The sequence below is a fragment of the Paralichthys olivaceus genome, chromosome 8 (genome assembly GCF_024713975.1).
Source record: "Paralichthys olivaceus isolate ysfri-2021 chromosome 8, ASM2471397v2, whole genome shotgun sequence".
Taxonomy (NCBI): Eukaryota; Metazoa; Chordata; class Actinopteri; order Pleuronectiformes; family Paralichthyidae; genus Paralichthys; species Paralichthys olivaceus.
In genome coordinates, this window is record NC_091100.1 from 22,869,704 (window position 1) to 22,890,243 (window position 20,540).

General features: G+C 41.0%; 1 protein-coding gene across 3 annotated transcripts in view; it reads right to left on the reverse strand.

The window, feature by feature from the left end:
• Positions 1-342: 342 nt before the first annotated feature.
• The window catches only part of LOC109627294 (uncharacterized), a 38,335-nt gene continuing 18,137 nt past the window's right edge, over positions 343-20,540 (reverse strand). For 2 of the 3 annotated variants that reach the window (XM_020083782.2, XM_069530659.1), the window contains exons 5-16: positions 19,344-19,446; positions 19,168-19,213; positions 17,770-17,874; positions 13,426-13,521; positions 12,947-13,072; positions 12,692-12,811; positions 10,366-10,502; positions 9,860-10,079; positions 9,556-9,738; positions 8,892-9,036; positions 6,573-7,910; positions 343-5,831 (exon numbers count right to left, since the gene is read on the reverse strand). In XM_020083782.2, the coding sequence (XP_019939341.2) occupies positions 2,338-5,831; positions 6,573-7,910; positions 8,892-9,036; positions 9,556-9,738; positions 9,860-10,079; positions 10,366-10,502; positions 12,692-12,811; positions 12,947-13,072; positions 13,426-13,521; positions 17,770-17,874; positions 19,168-19,213; positions 19,344-19,446 (6,113 nt within the window). In that variant the 3' untranslated portion in view covers positions 343-2,337. The remainder of the gene's footprint in view (positions 5,832-6,572; positions 7,911-8,891; positions 9,037-9,555; positions 9,739-9,859; positions 10,080-10,365; positions 10,503-12,691; positions 12,812-12,946; positions 13,073-13,425; positions 13,522-17,769; positions 17,875-19,167; positions 19,214-19,343; positions 19,447-20,540) is intronic. The other variant, XM_069530661.1, reaches the window with a different exon arrangement.

The following is a 20,540-nucleotide window of genomic DNA, read 5'->3' on the forward strand; positions in this document are numbered from 1 at the left end:
TACGGATGTGTCATTGTTTTTTTTTTTCGTGTACTTTGTTGTACTGGTTTAGTTTAAGATCGCATATTTTACACCATATATTACAAAAGCAACACTTTGTAATATTATAAACAGGAAAACAAGCAGTCTGTTAATTTAATAAGAAGGTCGGACAAGCCTGTGTCATAGAAAAGAAACATGTAGTACAGAATGGGTAACAGACACAGTGATTGGTATTTTTTAAAAATTATCTCAGTGTTAATTGTGTAAAGATTTTCTGTCTGTGACTGTAAATCAACTTGTCCTTGAAATTAGCAAAAGCAGCACAAATGGCTGAGTAATAAAGGAACCTCAAAAAGAAAATCTTGACATTGTTTTTAATGGTGACAATTGAGCATTACATAGCAGGAGCAGACATCATCATTGAGTCATTCACATATAAAGTCCCTGATGAAACAATGCATTGTATGGCTTATTAAAGCATGCTTCGTGAGCACAGATGATTGAAAGAAGAAGAAAGAAGAGTTTGGGGCAATTTCCACATGGAGATTGTGGTCAAAGGAATTCATATTTTCTCTGCTGTAAATCAGGAATAAATTAAGGGAAATCATATTCAGTTACAACCAAAGGGAACAAAGCACTACACATTAACCTATAAAAGTGTTTCAATTGCTGTAGTAAATATAAATATAAACACTTAAAAACATATTGTTTCCCCAGTACTGTAGAGGTACTCTATTTCTGATAACTTTAATCTCTCCAGTGAACATGCAGGTCCAATGTGCGTCAATCTTTCATTCATGTGTGAAAATGCTCCAATACAACAGCTTGTCCACTACAATAAGCTTCAGGTTAATCAGGTAAAACATATAGAAGCTGTCAACCAATGATCGCATCAGTCCGACAGATACTGATGCACTCTGACTCTTCCACTCAATATGTCACTCAAAGACTAAAAAAAGAACATACAGATAGCCAACAGTACTGCATACTAGACTCCTGCACTGCTTGGGGTATCTGTACCCATATTCAGTCACAGGGTTAATACTATTTGTGGCCATACTGGTAAATCTGTAGTAATAATGCACTTTGTGTAAGCAACAGTGTAGTCTAAGTCAGCACACGTCAGCTTCCCTCCTGACTGATCAAAAAGCTCACACCCAAGTGTAAAGTGTGAAACTTAAGATTCTTAAAATTCTCATAAAACTATACAGAATACCATAAATATCTGTTGGACAGCATCTTCACACAGTCTCATTTAGAATTAATGTTCTTGTTCTCAACAGACAAATGTTAGTGCCAAATAGAAAAACATAACCAACTTTATTGAAAGGATAAGCGGTTGTCTCAGCATGCACTGGAGGGTTTAGGGTTTCATCAGGAGAAATGAGAGAAAAGCTAGCAAAATGCATTACATTTAGATAAATCATACCAAAGGTCAAAAGAAAAAACAAACTGAATGTGTAAAGGACTGCACCTCATTTAAATTATTGTTTTATAAAGTCATATAATGTGCATACTTCAGCATTCTGCTACAATATTTATAAAATGGCAAACTTCAGGCTTGATTTGTGTGATTCCATCAAATAATGTCTCACGCCAGTTTTTGGTTTTGTAAACAGTAACATTCAAAGAAGTCCTCGCTGTCCGCCTAAAGAGACTATAAAGATACAGTATGTAAGCATCAGTAAACTGCAGTGTTTCTTATCAGAAGATCAGAGGACATAAAGTTCACAGTCAGTGAGCCTGTGTATGAATGCATGAATCTAAGACTGATTCACTTTCTGTATATGAGGATGTATGTGCTTGTAAAAGGCCCATGACTCTCACACACCACTTTTCCTGTCTAAAGCTATGCCTTTAAACATTTCTAAATGTCTTGCTTCCTTATCTTTACATTCCTCGCTTGCTCAGACACTCATCAATCAGATGAAATAATAAATAAATAAACATATTAGACAACATAGAATACATTCAAGTACATCACTTCCTCAATACTGGAATGCAAGCAGGGTCTGCTTTAGGAGCTTGCACCATTCTACAGTCTAGTTGTTGCCTGACTGTGTGGTTTGTGGGCTACAGTACGTGCATATAGCATTTAGTAAGTCACCACATGCATCTCAACCATCTCTGGCCTGATCAGTGCACAAAGGTGCAAACTGGCTCCATGGTGTTGAGAGTTTCTGTGGTAGTTTGGACAGTCATGGAGCTCCCTGGTAAATTCATCTCCCACTTGTCTGCCCCTTCTAAACCTGCTGACTGTCCCATATCATCACTTTTGGTGACCCCATATATCTCAGGTGACACACCGCAGGTTGCAAGAAGGTCCTTTTAAAGTCTTCAGAGGCTGTAGTCCGCTTATAGTGCAGTGAGGGTGCGGAACAGCTGAGTGAAGCAGAAGACGGAAGCAGTGAGCGCTGTGCATTGTTTTGCGAGCAGCTTGGTGCTCAGATCCTGGCAGCTGCGCTTGCTGCTGGCTCGCTCTGCTGCCAGACAGAAGTCCCTGAATGAGCGGGCCACATCTGCCAGCCCAGCAATTGCCTCCACATTTCTTCGGTCACACCTGTCGCAACCGGAGAACCACAGGCATATGCTGGCCAACTTCACCAGGGTTCGGAAGCTGTCTTCTAAGGAGCGAAGCATTTCAGCGGGGCTCTGCCCAGTCCCCACTACCTTCTGGCAGCTTGACATCAAACGCCGGGCCTCCATCTGGAGCACCCGCTTGTTCTCTGTAAAGTGAGCAGGACAGCTGTCCCGGGGGTGACGACCTCCGTGACCTGCCACTGATCGGTCACTACCGGTACTCTCTAGAATTGAGAGGAGCTGGTCCACATCCACACGGAGTTCTTGAAAACCTGCAGGGGGTTCTAGATTGCGCTGCTGACCTAAACGACTAATGATGTCCTTGTGCGATTGAGAAGGGAAACAGTCAGAGGTGTCGGACAGCGGGGAGAGGAGAGGGCTGAGCTCAGAGGTAGAGGAGGAGAAGAGGATTGAGCGTGGAAAGGAGGGAGAGTGGGTGGAGGAAGAGGAGAGAAAGGAGGGAACAGGTGGAGAAGTCATGAGAGGAAGAACTGCTCCTGACGTCTGAGTCACACCACTACTCTGTGAGCGGCAAGAGAACTCATAGACGGTCAGCTCATCATCAAAGCTGTCCCCTCCACTGAAGCAGTTGGTATAGACCACTGGGCAACCACAAGTGTCCAGTGGTACCTGCACCCCCTCCACAACAGACTCACATCCAGATGTTAGTACAGACGTGCAGCCAAACTCAGACTTTAAGGGTGTGGTAGTCCCAAGCTCAGCTGGAGTCTTTGTTTGAGATGGATCCTCACAGATTGTAAACATTCTGCAGCCTGAGGAAAATGTTTTTGCTGAGTCTGAGTTATGCTCTGAAGGTCTACAAAGACCCATCAATGGCCTGTCGCTGCTGGTCCGCTTTACTGTCTGTGACTGACTATGAAAAGGAAGTCCTGCCCTATTTAGATTCTGTGTGGTCACCACAATTGGAGGGGGAAAGGAAGGTGACTGATAGTTTATTTTATAACCTGGATTGGCACCTGGGGTTGTGACCATGTTCGGTTCAGGAGCAAGTTTTATAGGGCCAGGGGTGTCGACTGTCATACCTGAAGTGTCCCTCTCGAGGCTGTTCACTATGGGGGCTGGAGGCTCGGTTATCGGTCCTGGTGTGTTCTGGATACTGTGCAGGAGCTGATGATGTTGTTTGGGTTTAGGCTCAGTCTGGACAGGCAATGGACAGTTTACATCTTTGACCTCTAAACCTGAACGACAACTGTTTATTGGGGTTGTTTCCACAAAAAACTCCCCATCTACCTCTGATCCTGTAACTGTTGTATCTGAATCGTCTGAATCTACTGTTTCTGATGTTGTGCCCAGTTCACTATCTATAGTTTGTGTAACATCATGAACGTCTGTAACTATGATAGCTATCTCAACATTGTTGCTGCTGCTGTCCTCAGCAGGACTCTGGGCTTCATTCCCCACACCAGTCTGGTGGAGGGTTTCCTGGGAGCGCGATAAATAGAGGGGCAAATTCTGAATCTTCCCCCTAAGTGTTGAGGCAGATAAGCGGCCCATGATGCTTGGGGAACAGGCCTGGAAGCGGAAGTGAGTCGGAGAGGGAGGCTGTTTGGAGAGATCATGAATCATGTCTGTATTCGCCTTCACTAAGCTAGGACTAGCTAAACAGTTTTTAAAGTCAGAACTTGGAGTGGTTGAACCACTTTGGGGTTTATCCACATTTTGATTTGAGCATGAAGCATTTACATGTTTGACAGCCTGTTTTGATCCAATACCTGAATTAAAGGTAGGAGATGTGATGCTAGTTGCAGCTCCAAGCTTTGCTGTGATGGAGTTTATAGCACGACTATAATCAGAATTAACTGAATGAATGCTCGAATGAGCCTCAGTGCTGGTTGGGGACTTTTTCCTAATTTGTGACTCGCCTTTACCTGCAGTAACATAATTAGATCTGATGCAGTGCTTTGAAGCCAAACTCCAGTCATCTTTCTTGTCACCTGAACTAGAAATTAAAGAATTACTCATCTCATCATCATCGAACACATTGTCAGAATTGGTGCTGTCGCTAACTTCATCGCTTGGGGTCATGACAGAACTAATAACACCAATAGATTCATCTTCATTAACACTGGTTGTGACCTGTAAATGTAATTGTGCTTTGTTAGTTTGATTTTGTGGTGTCTCCTCAGAAGAGGTTTTGCTTGAGGTTCCAACATTTTGGCTGCTGTCTTCTTTACTCACCAAACAGTCTCTTTGGGATTTGTGAATAACTGCTACAGGAGGTAGAGGAGAAGAAGGTGGAGGGGGTGGTGGTGAGTATGACTTGTCACGCACACCTTCAAACATATATTCCTCTACACTTGAGTTTAGCTCTTGTGTAGTTAGATGAGATCCCAAAAAGCCATTACTACTTTCTATCAAATATGTTGGCAGTGTGTTGGTTTCTAATTGTTTATCAGGGCATATGAGTGGTCTCTGTGAACTGTTCCCTTTCACTACTTCTATCCTCTCTTCCCCCATGTCTTCCTCTTTCTGTACCTCCTTAACAATCTCCGGCAAAAACATATGAGAAGTGAATGGCCCCTTCCCAGACACATCTGTCGTCTCCTCCATCTCTTCCTCTTCTTTCCCCTCACCCATTTCCTCCTGTTCCTCCCCTTCCTCCTTTCCATCACCCCTCCGATCAGCACTTTCCTTCCCATCTGGATCCACCCGGCATCGGACGACTGTAATAGTTGGTGATGTAGCCATCACCATATCTGTAACCGATTTGGATTCCATTGTGTCAGGTTCCATCTCCATTTCTTGCGTCTTGGTCCTGGAGGAGGGCTGTGGCTCTTTGGTCGGTTCATGGGACCCAGAGGCAGAGGGAGAGCCAGGTCCATGAGAACAGGTTTTTGACAGGATGGGTTTTGACTCAAGCTGAGCTGGTTCACCTTCAGAGTGAGTCAGAGAGGAGACAGTCGGGCTAGGATTCTGGGTTTGTTCTGAAGGTTCAGGATCTGAACTCAACATCTGGGCATCACTAGCTTCTGCTAAAAGGTTTATAGGAAGCCCATTGGAGACAGGGTCCTGCTTTGATTCTGGATCTGGCTCTGGATATGACACCATGGAGGTATAATTGGTTTCCATGAAGGAGCGACGCTTGCGAGATCTTTTTCTAAGCTGGAACAATGTTTCTCCACCTCCTCCTTTTTCCTCTCCTCCTCTATTGTCCACTGTTGTTCTTCCAGCTTTGTCTCCATGTGTCATTCTAATGTCACTGAGGCTGAGTGTACTGAGCAAGTCCAACTTCATCTCTGTGGAAATATCTGCAGGACAGCAAGAAAAGGCTCCGTCAAACATGTCTTAAAACAAAGTATGCTGTGTATGAAAATGTGCTTTTTATGGTACAGAAAGCTTAGTGGCTCCTCCGGTGTTCATTGTACAACAGAAAATCACCTCAGAAAGAATCAATAGGAACAGAAAGTACATTTACCCTTTGAAATGAGATATCAGGTCTCAGTTGATTAAATAACATTATTTACATTGCAGCTTTTATATGATTAGGGAGTGCACAATTAATTATTATATAATTTCAGCTCTTTGACCAGTCATTTAAATTCATTCCTAAATCTGTGTCAAACTGCTAAAGTACCTGGTAACTACATCAATAGTGGAGTATAATTGGACCTCAAATTTGTACCCATACAATACTTAAGTATGTGCACCTAACACTGGGGAGTGTGTAATGGATGAAGTTGTTGCAGCTCATCTGGCAGGAGAGCATAGCCGTATTGAGCTCTATGGGCTGATTCTTGATGGTTATTTGGACCACATCCAACATCACTGTAAAGTGTGTTCTACTGCTTTCCTGGCAATGATGTTACATTAACCTAAAATACAATGTTTTACAATGTTTATCACAGAAGTAGACGCTTTAGCCACTAGATGGTAGCAAAAGCAGATTTTACAGCCTTTACTTACATCACTGTCAGGAGAATGACTGTACGAAAGTAAATAATAATGAATATTTGAATAAGAATCTCAAAGAGCAATGAGAATTCAATCACCTCTAGGCAGGGCCCCTGACGTTGGGTCTTCAGGGGAGGTGAAGCGATCTCTGGCGTCAAAAAACTCCTCGTCAGAGCTGCTGTCTCCAAAGCCTGGAGGTGGCTGGAGGATGGGGATTGGCTCCAGCTCTTCAGCCTTACACTCATCTCCATCCACTTCCTCGCAGTCTTCTCCCTCATTATGATACAGTGGGCGGGGTAGGCTAGGGGCGCTGTCTGGGGTGATGCTGGAGCAGAGTTTGTAGTAGCAGCGAGCGTCGCTCTGGTCAAAGTTAAACACAAAGTCCATGTGGGAGGAGGCAGAGGATGGGGAAAGGGACAATGGATATTCTTTACAACCACCCTCCCCACTTACGCTTCCTCCTTCTCCTGCTCTTCTCACTGACTGGTCCATTTCTTTATACATATCCCTCCTCCTCCTCAACTCCTCTTCTTCATCTTCATCCTCCTCACTGGCCTCAGGAGGGCTCGGTAAGAAGTCCACGAGGCGAGAGAGCTCAGCGAAGCAGAGGGAACTCTCATCAGAGCAGAGGTTACTTGAACATTTTTGGGCGTGGTGAAGGCTCTGAGAGGTTAAGACAGGTGCGATTAGTTGAGGATCTGCTCCATCGCCTGACCTCCTGCAGCGGCTTTCTCCCCTGTCCTGACTTGTGAGGTGGATGAGGGGGTGGGAGTGAGGTGGGGGTGGGGCGAGTAGGTGAGGCTGGACATGTCTATGAGAATAAGGATTAAGCTGAAGGGAAGAGTGGATGTGTGAATAACTTTGTGAGGGAACATTGAGGAGGCTGGAGGAAGAGGAACACATCAGTAAATCATCTTCCTCCAAAGCATCAAGGGAATCGCTAGAGGGGCTGGTGAGGACACGAGAGTCTGTTTGACAAGAATCTGATGGTTCTGATATGGACGGTTGTTCCTCTGCTAATTGCACTTCTTCTCCAACCCCAACCTTCACCTCTTCCCCCATTTTTTCCTGTTGTTCTTGTGAGTCATTGTCTGCTACTTCAATCTGGATTGGGCCACCATCCTGCGCTCCTTCTGTCTCCTCTTGGTGCTCAGTGTTTTCAGTCTTATCCTCTTTATTGTTATCGGGCAGAGACTTTTCCTTTTCAGTGTCAGCATCTTTTTCTTCATTTTGTTTTAGTTTTTTATCTTCCCAAGATTTCGCTCCCTTTTCCCTATCTTTGTTTCTCCTTCTGTCTTTTCTTTTTCTTCCATCTGGATCAGAGGAGGATCTGACACGGGGACATGGTTTCTCGTTGAAAGACACCAGGCTGACTAGTGGTTCCATGTCCAGGTCTGAGGAGTCATCTGAGTTGCTGCCACAGCGGGAGACATAACCTGGGAACATGAATGAAAAAGAAAAACATCTGGATTAGAAATAAACTTTAAGGATGACATAGGATTGGGCAATTTCTGCAAAAATTGTCAAATGACAATGTGTATAGTGACATCAAGGTGGACAATGGTATGGAGTGGGGGAGTTTTACTAACTTTTACACACTGTTATACAGTGAGCGAGATTGTCTCACACAAGTGCATTACTGTAAACAGAAAGAAATGCTAAAGCCATAGCATGAATGCAAAAGCAACACAACAGATGTTGAGAATGAAGTGAGCAGAGTTACTTGCTGCATTTAAGTTATAGATGTATGCATCAATTGCGTGTACCCTTCTTTATTGGATGCTCCCAGCACCTGCACAGTAACACCTCAAAATGGCAAGCATCTCATTTTAAGCTGTGATTGACTTGTCTGGGTTTTCACACACAATGGCTCACTGATCGCATTACCTTAAGTACCTTGCTCATTTTATGTTAAACGTTCGCTCAATTTTGTTGTGGTTGTTTCCATTTTGTGGCTCTTGTGTTGTGAGTTTTGCAGTTGTGTTGTAGCTTTTGCAGTTGTGTTGTAGCTTTGCAGTTTTGTTGTAGCTTTGCGGTTGTGTCGTAGCTTTTGCGGTTGTGTCATAGCTTTGGCAGTTGTGTTGTAGCTTTTGCGGTTGTGGAGTGGCTTTTGACAATTTGACAATATAAATATAGTTTGTGAGAGATGAACCTTCACTCTGTGACTCCACTTAAACCATTAACACCACTGGACAACCATGAGTGAACTGAGTGAGACACATTAGTGTCATGTCACTGTCATTTTCCAAATTTAACTTTCATTAGATCAGTTCACAAGATTAATCTTGGGATGGGCTTAACATCATGATGACTGTCAACCATCTGCAATGGATCATGGTATTGTCCATCTGCACAACCCAAGAGCACTGCATTGATTAAAAGTTATATATTTTTGTGGAAATGCGTTTTCCTTGTACCTTCCTCAGCGGACACTCTGTGCTTCCTGGGGTCATCTATCCAGGGAAAGATGTTGAGGCTGGGGTCAACAAAAACTCGACAGTACCCTGCTATTAGGCAGGACATATCTTTGGCTGCCACTGACTCCAACAGCAATGTGATGGGCTTTGTGTAAGAGAGAGGAGACAAGACGACATGAGATGAGATGAGACATGGAAAAAGAGGAAATAGATAGATGATCTTGGTAGTGGAAAGACGATGAATATACAGTATTCCTGTTGTAATACCGATAAAAAAGAAATTCTACCTTTGTATACTGATGTCTCCACATCATGTACACAAAATGATAGAATAAGGCAATGAAAACAGTTTAAAGTAACTAAAAACAGCTACAATGGTAGGTCATTTTAAGGTGAAAACTAATTAGCTTCCACCAGGTTTGATTAATTAGCATTCAGACCACCAAAGAGGCTAAACCCATGTTTCCAAACTGTAGGTGCAACACAACACTTTATGATATGTAAAAATCCCAACACATACAAATACATACAGTACAAGGGTGAACGATTAATGCTAATTGGTGCTCAACTGTATATGACCCATCTTTGTAGCAGTGTCTGATTCAGTTACTTAAATGTAAAAGTGTTTATAGTATTTTGTCAGTGTGTGTACTCCTGCTCTTACCTTAATGTCCTGCAGGTATATTTTGACCAGGCTGACCTTGTCTGATTCAGGCAGCAGCTCAATGCGTGTGATGCAGGTGAATTCTGTAAGGGTGGACAGGATGCTAAGCTTGTGGTTGACCACCTGGCTAACCCCATACCGTGCCCCCACCAGCAGGGTCACCATAGACTCCCTATCCTGGAGCTTCAGGGTGGGGGAGGGGTCGTTTAACAGAGGGATGGAGGAGGAGAAAGTATTGGGACCTTAATCAACCACATCTCAACAAAATAAATAAACATGTTCAAATAATAGTCCCAAACCCTACCATCATGGTGGCACTGAAGGATTTGCCTCCAAATGACTTGAGTTCTGCCAGCTCCTCCAGGTAGTTTATTCGAGCCTGATCGACTGAAGCGCCCCTCTGCTTGGGATCGTGCTGCGATTGGCTCTTCTTCATGTGGTAGCAGATGGCCTTCCTCAGATCTTTCTCTCGCATGTTCCTCAACAATGTGGATGACACAAAGTTCTCAATGCCCCACGTCTTCCTGGAACAAACAAAAAAACGGTTTGAGTTTAATAGACCGTGAGAGAGCTGAACACTTCACAGAGCTAAAAGAGCCTTATTGGATGAATATTATAAATATGACCATTGGCTTCTATTACTGTATAAATGTTTCAAAACAACGTTTGTGCCTTGACTTCATTTAATGTCCCCTCAACACAGTTGTACCAGCATGGAACCCCATTTTGTCCTGGGGTCCTGACAAAGAGGAAAACCCTATGTTCACTTTAGTTTAAATTAATGGCTGTAAATATGTGTTTATGTCTCACGTGATGACTTTCAGGTTGGTCTTTGATGACTGTCCACAGCTCGCCAACCTCTCCTGGATGTGCAGGGCAGCGAGTCGCAAGGCAGTGTTACACCTCATCTCTACAGCAAAACGCTCTTGTAGCACATCATTCACTCCCTAAGACAAACAGAAAGTGACAAAAACAGTACAAGTGGTAAAAATGTAAACAATATAATATAATCTATCCATGTTTTTTAATCAAATGAAAACTACAAAAAGTAAAAATACATACTGTCTTGTGTGTTTCTTTCATACATCGTAGTGTTTTTACAGTTCTTGTTTACTTGTGAAGTGTGTATGTAAGCACAATTAGACAGGAATCAAACTTTGTGGGTTTGCATGAAAAAGTGTGTGTGTGTGTTCGAGCGTGTGTATATGACACAGGGAATTTAAAATAACCAAATCTATCAATAAAAAATAGAGCTAAAATAACATCTCTGCGTATTTACTCCTTCACCTACTGAAATCTAATCAGTTAATCTTTGTGTTCAAATAACAACTGGTCAAAATGTGAAGAAATTTCCAAAAGGTAGACTTGACATATCATGTTAATCTGAGAGTCTAAGTGAACATTTCTGCAAAACGAAGTCCTTCTTGAGTCCAAGTGAATCTTTGTATAAAATTGTTAAGGATTACCTGGAGGCATTCATGAGATTATACGTTCATAAGGCAAAAAAAAGTGCTTTGTGAGGTCACAGTTCCTTCAAGGTGTTCTTGAGATGTGGCATTTTTGAGAATGGGACAGACAAAAACATAATGAAAATATAGGTTTAGGGCTACTATGGCCACAACCAAGCCCAACCACTAACAAACTTGATAGTTTATAGTTTATAGTTTATAGTCATAACATCACACTGGTTGTTTTTCATGAGTAATCTATCCCTCAACACACAGCTTGTATCACTGCTTCAGGGAGGGCTTCACTGTTCTTAAACTTGCAGTGGGAAAATCTCTCCTTGCAAAACAGAAGCTTCCAGTGAAGTACACCACCGCTATAAGCCCACACACAAACCCACAATAATAGTTAAATCAAGTCACTGTAAGAGGCACAGTACCCTCTAATGGAGGAACTGCAATTCCATACCCACTGCATGTAATTCAACACATGCCTTTTATGTACCAGTTCTACTGACCACAGGCCCAATTTTTAACTGTTGGTGAGAGCCACTTCCCTCGTGGTGCATACCAACAATCTGAAGACAAGAGAAATGGGTGATGCAGACATGTGGTGCTGAATTGTAGCCAGATTATAGATCCACTTAATCATGAACATCAAACCAGCAGTCTTATTCGTGGTTATACTATATAGCTGTTCCATAAGCACCCTTCAATTGTCACAACGTACAGGCTCCTCCTGCAGAACTTCAACAGCTGCAGACACAGATGATGATCATACAGCTCCTCAAAGTGCAGTCCTAACTTTTTAAAGCTCTGTATGGATGATGACAGCAAACTGTGTGGTACATTTAGTTTGTTCTTTCATGTTTTGAAGCAAACAAAATCAACTGTTCTCATATTGTTCTCTGTATTTACAGAGTTAGATACAGTATATACGATGGTAAATTCCCCTTTCTTACATCTAATTACAGAGTAACTATGGGGTATGCAGGCTGTAACCTAAAGCACAGTTTTATTTCCCCCTGTTACGTGTAAGTACCTCTTTGTTATAATGTACACTGATATAAATGGATAATTTGGTTCCAGGTAGTGGTAGATATGATGACAAATTATATCGAAATTTTTCTCACAATAAATATAGTCTATTACGTTATGTCCATCTTACCATTTTTCTATTATTAGCACAAGCCTTGACCATCTCGACCATGTATTATAAACAAATAACATGAGCCACAATTTAAAATATCAACAAACAGTTATGTATTTAGTGTTAGTATTTAACAAAAAAGCCCATGTAATACATATAAACATTTTATGTGATATATCTAGATACCTTCCTCAGAAACAAAATTGCAAAATAAAGCTGATTGAATCATTGAAAGTGGTTAAAGTATGCAGCAGGTGTTGATCACAAAAGCCTAAAAATATATTGAATATTTCAAAAAATGTGCAGAGTTTGAGAAAGAAAAACAAGAAAGTTTTGATGTCTGAATTGTTGGAATCGGTTGAAGAATGTAGGAGTTGTTGTCGGTACAACTGCTGTAAACTGTCAACATTTTAAAACATTTCATTGCTCTGATTTGTTGGCTTTGCGACCGCTGATGGAAATAAGGAATGAACGATAAAGTTTGAGAAACATTTTAAAATGTTAATAGGTCGGACAAACCAAACTAGTTTAATCTGTTTACCTGCAGGTAGAGGTATTCGAAGGCTGTGGGATCCTCCTGCAGGAGAGTCTGGAGGTTTTTGGGCATGAAACAAATGCGGAAGAGACACCTGTAGTCATGGGCCTCTTTCTTCTGGACCACCTGGACACACACACATACACACATTTCTTCAAATATCCTACATTTTATAATGCAGGTAAATACTGTCACAGATTAGATATTCCTATTTGATGAAACACAATTGTTATTAATGTGTGTTTGTGTGTGCGTTTGTACCTGCTGAATCTGCTCCTCGTCGTGTAGCAGCAGTAGTTTGCTGATGCTGTGCTTCTGCTCCAGCACCAGGGAGAAGAGTTCAATACGGCTCAGAGAAAGCTTTTCCTTCAGTGTCATCACAATGTCCTGATGCACACAGAAGATCACAATCTCATAGAAAATGTTTTATTTCATCACGAAACATTTGCTGAGCAGTTGGATGGAATTTTAATATTTATAATATAATATGATTTTATTTTTATAATGTTATGCCTTGATTGTACGGTTTTAATTTAATATGGATTTAAAAATAGTGCCTATGGTTTTTGACCTAGGTTAAATAAAGTTTAAAAAAAATATTCTTCCACATTTCATAAGCACATGATGTATCTCACATTAAACAAAGGAACCCCCAAAACTATTATATTTAGTATCTGTCAGTCTAATAATTGTAAGGTATGAATGGTTGTCAGTATGGTAGACTGAACATTGTACAGTACCTTGACTGTGGTGCTGGGTTCAAATTTAAAGGCCTTGGTCTGCCCGTTCTCCAGATAAACCTTCAGAACATTAGGCAGGAAGAGCAGCGAGTTACCCTGCAAACCAGACATATTTCCAGGTCAGGGTTTAAAAGAAGGTGGCAGTTAAAAATATGTGCATCGTAAACCTGTTGGTTCAAGAGGATTATGGGTAACAGACTTACAGCAACAAATAACATTAAACGGATGGTTTATCATTGCTTTTTTTTGAGTGTCATCATGTTAGTATATGTTAAAAATGATTCAACTATCAATATAATCCTGCTGACAAACCTTTGGAAAGGGGCAAAAACATACCTCTTTAGTAACCTTGGAGGTAAATATTAGAAGCACACTCTACAGATAACACACTGTACTGTGTTTTCAACTCTTCTCACTGAGCATCATATCCTCTGGCCTGTTTCTGTCTGCCAGGATTGTTCTCTGTGGTGACTCATCTTTTACTGCCTCATTCCTGTTCTCTTCAGTTTTTAGAAAGTGTTTTTATGTATTGACAGTGTAACTTTTAGACAACCTCCCCCTCCCATCTTCCATTTCTATTGTATTGTCTTCTTTTTAACAATGGTGACACAGCTCACCCCCTCTTCTATCTCTGTCTCTTTTCTGTCTCCCTCTGCCTCTCTCGCACTAATCTGAGGTTTACTGTCTTGTAATCACAGACATAAGGACTGGAGGATGAGACAGATATCGATCAGTGTTTTCCCTGTGATTTGTAATGGGCACTCCAGGCTCTGTGGTTTTCCTCATCCAGTTCATTTCCCATCCGCTGCCAGGATGGCAGGAATAAACTGCAAAACATCACTCCTCACAAACGGAAAAGCTACTCCTAATGATGATGAATGCCATTTCAAGCACTGTCTGTTGTCAGAAATTTTGATCCTATCATAATCTAGGAAAGCTTAACATAGTGGTTTGTGAGAGGCTCCAAGACAACTAAGATATGTAAGAAGATGATTAAAGGAAAAACAAAAAATAGATATGATTACATTACACAACATAATATAGACCATTTTTCTTCTTTCTGTTCAAGCTCACTTCACTGCTCTCTTCATCCAAAACATCAACTTGTCTTTTAGATCCTATTCCAGCCAGACATTTTACCATGAATTAGCAGCCTACTCTTGACCCAAATGTTGTAGTTATACACTCATATCAAACCTTCCATCTATTTCTAAAATCAATGTGAAAGCTGTTACAAGCCAGTTATGTAATTATTTGCCACCATTGATCACAAAATGATTTCATAGAGACTGGAACATGTTATCTTGATTAACGACACATGCAGATGACATCCAGCTGTATTTATCAGTGAAGCCAAATCAGACTAAAAGGACTGGATGACCCATCATGTTTTTACTACTAAATTTAGGTCATTGTATTTGAACCTGAACACCTAAGAAAAACATTATTTGACCAGATATTCACCTTGGATGGCATTAGCTTGGACCCCAGCTCCACTGTGAGGAACCGTTGAGTTATGCTTGACCAGGACATGTCATTTGACTCACACATAAAACAAGTCTCTGGACAGCTTTCTTAAATCTGCACAATATTATGTAAATTAGGAACAACCTGTCTCAGAAGGATGCTGAGCAACTAGTCCATGCATTTGTCTGGAATGCATGGACTAGTTGCTCAGACTGGATTACTGTTATTCTTTATTATCAGAATGTCCCAGTAAGTCTGTGAAGAGCCTCCACATATGCTGACAGGAACTAGAAGAAGAGATCATATTACAACTGTCTTAGCTTACCTACATTGGTTCCCTGTAAAAATGCTCTCTTTGTGGTTCCTACAGTCTGCCAGAGTAGAATTGGAGATAGAGCCTTCAGGTACCAGTCTCCTCTCCTGGTGAACCAGCTCCCAGTTTGGGTTTGGGAGGCAAACACCATCACTACATTTAAGGTTCAGACTTAAAACTTTCCTAAAGCTTTATAGCTAGGGCTGGCGAGCCCTGAACCATCCCCTTGTTATGCTACTATATGCCTTGAATACAAGGGAACACCCATCATGCATAAAGCACCTCTCTCTCTCCTGAGGGTTGTTATGTGTTCCTGTACTCTGACTTTGTTCTTCTCTTGTCTCTCCTCTAGCTCCACCCTGATTAAACTGATCAGTCATCGATGAAGTGCACCTGGCCAGTGGATTGAGGAACTCTTTTGTCAGGATCAGAAGAGAGGCTTCCAGTGTGGGGACTGCTGGTTCTGCTGGGCCTCAGCCTGGGATTTTCACATTGTCTGTGTTGTCATTTGATAATAATAAATCTCATAGTTTGGGTGTTTTAAAGGCTTGCTGATGTTGATTCGTGTCAGTGGTGGTCAGTTATTTTACATGTTGTTCACCTCATAGGGCCACATAATCGCGGGGCATAACAGGGCAGTATGAGGCACTTAAAAGTTATATGCGACCTATTTCTGAGGTCATTCTTCTTCTGGAACTGTATCCTAAGGTTTCTTCTGTGATGCTAGATGTGACAAGTAATGATGCCAGGAAGGGAGTGTTCTGTCATCCACTTGGTTAATGTGGAATGGCATCAGCTGGACTTCATGAGAAACATTCGTGAGAAACAGCAAACTGGAAACAAGTAATAGATGGCACTTCTTCAGTCTGTTATTTGTTTGTCAGCCATATAGCAACAGCACATGCAGCATTATCAGTTTGGTCATCATCGGAGCGATCTTTCAATCCTGATTTGTTTCTTTAATTATCTTTCTAGTTTCACATCCAGGCAAAATTGGTATTGTACAATGAAATATCCTGAACTGAATCAATATTTGAACAAATCAAATTGAATCCAGCCCTAGTTAAGAAATTCCCAATGTATATTTGAACTGTCAAGAAAAAGTATAATAGCTGTATTATTGCAGTGCACCTGAATTATGTGCTTGTGCAACCGATGTAAAAAGTTACTCTGAAGCTCTGTTCCTGTTAAATTTAGTATAACATTTAAATTCTCCTCCTCACCTACAAAGCCTTTAACAATATGTCACCATCATACCTTAAATCCAATCACCCCACTAGATCTGAGCTCTCGTAATTCAGGCTTACTTGTTATCCCTAAAGTTTCTAAAGTAAAAGCCTTCAACTATCAGCTCCTGTGGATTCATCTCCCAGTTTCAGATGACAGAGTACAGAGTAGGCTTAAAACCGTCATTTTGATAAAGTTTATAGTTAAGCTGGTTCAGGTCTGTTTTGGATCAGCTCTTAGATATGCTGTGATCTATTTGGATTATCAGGGGACACATGACACATGGAGCATCTCCTTACTCTTCTCTGTCTTCATCACATTAATGTTGCATCAATACATGTTACTGACTTGACTATCGCGGCTGCTGGCACATCGTGGTCGTGGATCGTAGATCTTGGATTGTGATTGTGGTGGTGGATCATGGTGGCACCTGATCATGGATTATAATTACTACTCGATTGCTTAGATATTCAATATGTCTTCTCACATATACAACCATTGTTGGCAAAACCTCATAAAAAATGCCTCCTTCTCTGTCAGACATTTCTTTTGTATAAATACTTAAGGCATTGATACACCTCTCTATCTATTTTAGACACTGTCTTTTCATATCAATGTTGTAAATATTTGTTGAAGCATCTGGTACACGTGGCATCTATTGCACTTCTGTTCATCCTGGTAGAGGGATCCTCACATATTTCTCTCTCTGAGTTTTTTTTTCCTTTTTAATATGGTGTTTTGTTTTTATTTTTCCTCACCCTTGTTGAGGGACAGAGGATGTCACATCTTGTTAAGCCCTATTAAAGAAATAGTGATTTGTGAATATGGGCAATAAAAGTACCATTTCTTTGATTGATTGACTGATCATAACCTTTGATCTCTAAATTTGTGTGTGCTAGTTACAGTGCTATACTCCACACTCGCATCTGCTCGCGCTATGATCCATAACATTTTTAACGTCCACATTGACAGTCATACCTCATAGTTTCAGCTGCAGTTCTTTCAAGCTTTAGTTTGTGTACCTGTCAAGCATGAGACTGACCTTTGTGAACATGATGTGCACCCCTGTTACCACCATAGATTGAATTCATACTGTGGAAAATCCACCGTCTTCCTTCCTCTCCTGCCCCTTGGTTGTTCAGTCTAAATGACACCGTAGGCAGGCGTGTCTTAGGTCCGCCTCCCAACACTGCCTTCTAATGTAATTTTTTTTAAATTCAAGGAAGAGGCATATTAAACATTTGAGATATAACATCACAACGAAGGGGATGGAGGAGTTGAACATGGGCTTTGGCATCAAGGGAAACAACACCAGTGAAACATATTCTCCAACTCACCTGACAGTGCCCATTTACTTCCACCTCCTCTGCAAAGTGAACTTTCACAGGGTTGGACCTGAGCTTGGCCCTCTTCTCCGGTGTGATGAATGATGACTTTGGGCCCTGTAAAGAAAACAAATCAATAAATTAAGTTGTCATGGTAAATTTTATATAATTGATTTGAATTGAATTTGGATGTGTGGGGTGAAGTTTAGTGAAGCACACTGAAGTGGTACAAAGGCAAATGGAATGATACATAACGAAATCTACCCAATTCAAACACATTTTATTATTTTCAATGAGTGGATAATGAACTAGGTTGTGTAAGGACACTACTCCTGGGAACAGACCAAAGCTTGCAGTTGAAATAATTTTTTTGTTGTTCTTCGCCTCATTTTGCTAAGAAAATGTTTTGATATACAGTATATCAAACAAAAACAACGATGTTGATATTGCATATTTAATCTTGATGCAGGATAAAAAAAGGCTTATCTGCATAAATCAAGGCTGTTTAATTTTTTGGTTAAATCATAGGGGGTAAAAAACAATGGTAACTAAATGCATGTATACATTTTAAAGGTTTGGAGATTTTGGAGTACAGGTACTTGCAAACAAACGGATTCCTTAATAATTGCAAAACCAGCTACTGTGGGTGTATCAAAGGCACTAGAAACTGCCCTTAAATCACATTGTGATCAAGATGAAAAAAATCTTCACTTGTGCATGCCTAGTTGCAAAAGTCTTACGATGTTGTGTTACCATCAACACACATCACAACAATAAATATTTCCTGGGCAATGCTAATAAATCCTCGCAGCTCAGTAATGATTTCTTGGAGGAGCTGTGAGCTATGAATCACATGGTGGTGATGGTGCCTCCATCAGCAGAGCTGCTGAGGAGCAGCAATTTGTTTACCCATCTACTTTACCTTAGTGCAAATACATACGTCAACTTCACTGATACAGACAGCACACGCACGCACACACACACTCAGATAGACAGTTCTTGTGTGTGGGTTTATGTGTTTGTGTGAGAGTGAGAGGGGAGGGGGTATCACATCTTGTTACTGTTGACAGTGATGTAGTGGTGGTACCTTGGTGACAAGATCCTTGTTACCAATGACACTTGACCCCAAGCTGATGAAGGGATGTATTGAGTGTGTATATTGACAGTGTGTACAGGATGGATTGTATGTTCTTGTGTGTAGATAGACTGCAGAGGCTTATGTTTGTTTTTCTACAACATAAGGAAAAGAGGAAACAGGAAACTTAAGTTAAGTTCATCTAAAGTTCTGCTGACAGAGGATCAGTCTTAATCCAGCTATCAACGAGTTTACCAGTGTATCTTTGTCTGTAAATGTACCTTTCTGCAAGGTGTGTGTCTCTATGTGTGGTTAGTTCAACACAGCAGACTCACCAGCATTGTTCTGAGGACAGTCATTGTCAACGTATCTTGACACTCCCTGAAATACAAGAAAGGGAGGGTGTTGTTGTTAGACGTGATGTGCGTTACTTATTTCAGTTTTGTGTGGCGCGTATACCAATAATCATGCATGTGCATGTGTGTTTGTGATTGCAGCTGTCAGTGTAGACCTGATTATTTCAACAGCTTGCTCTGGGGTCAGGTCATCGACAGCGACGTTATTGATCTTCACAAGCTGGTCGCCAGGGATGAGCCGGCCATCTGCAGGACCACCTGCGCACACAAAATGTCCTTGTGTTGTCAAGCCTGGGTGTGTACAATTTTTGCATTCATATAGCAACAGGGGTGGATCAGATGCAGTAGCTCTTTATTCTGGTGGTCTACTTTCCTTACACACTGGTGTATTTTTGGTTCTACAAACTCTACAAACCTAACTGTCCCACTGGAGGAAGATCAAAAATACAGGTTAATTAGCAGTCCACAGTCTCCCTTTACCCTTCATCTTTAACATATTTATCTAAATATATTGCAATATTTGGAAATGTATTTTGTTTTTTTAATCTTTTTTAATGGTAAATGGTAATTTCCTGTGTTGTGTGTCTATTCTTCAATACTTGGATCTATAAAGGCTGCGAGGTATCTTCAACCCTTGACTGGCAAAATATTGACAATTAACTTATAGACACAATATATTTTCTAAATGGGACATGTCACAATTTAGAAAAACACAATTTACTATAGACTCAGCAGTAGCTTGTGACCTGCTTTCATCTCACACTGTTGCATTGTTTGTTTTTTAAGAACCCTACAGACCTAACTGTCTCACCGCAGGAAGTCACGAAATCCAGGTTCATTAAACGATCAGTTATATCAAACAACTACTACACACACAAACAAAATAAAATATATTAATCGATAAACATGGACAGAAAGTTTCCACAGATTTCTTTGAATGAAGCATTAGATTCATTAATGGCAGCGAATGCTCAAGGAGGTTGTGGGTGAGAACATGATATTTGCGATGAGCTTTGAGAGTTTATATATAAACATAAAACATGTATTTTAATATTGTTTACAATAAACAGATTAAACCCTGTTGGGCCTTGGTAGAGGTTTGCACTCTACTGAGTGTCATTCAAGTTTTTAAATATATTGGCTGATACTACTCCTGGTATCAGCAACGACCCCCAAAAATCAATTAGTTGGCCTCTAGTACTTTATCATGACATGAGGAGTCATGTAAACACATTGCAAGACAAGACAGAGACGGAGACAGACATTTGGTTCAAAACAAGCTCAGCAATTATTATAAATTAATTATTCACTGCACATGGCACACAGGTTGGCATCGGCTTTAAGAGGCAATT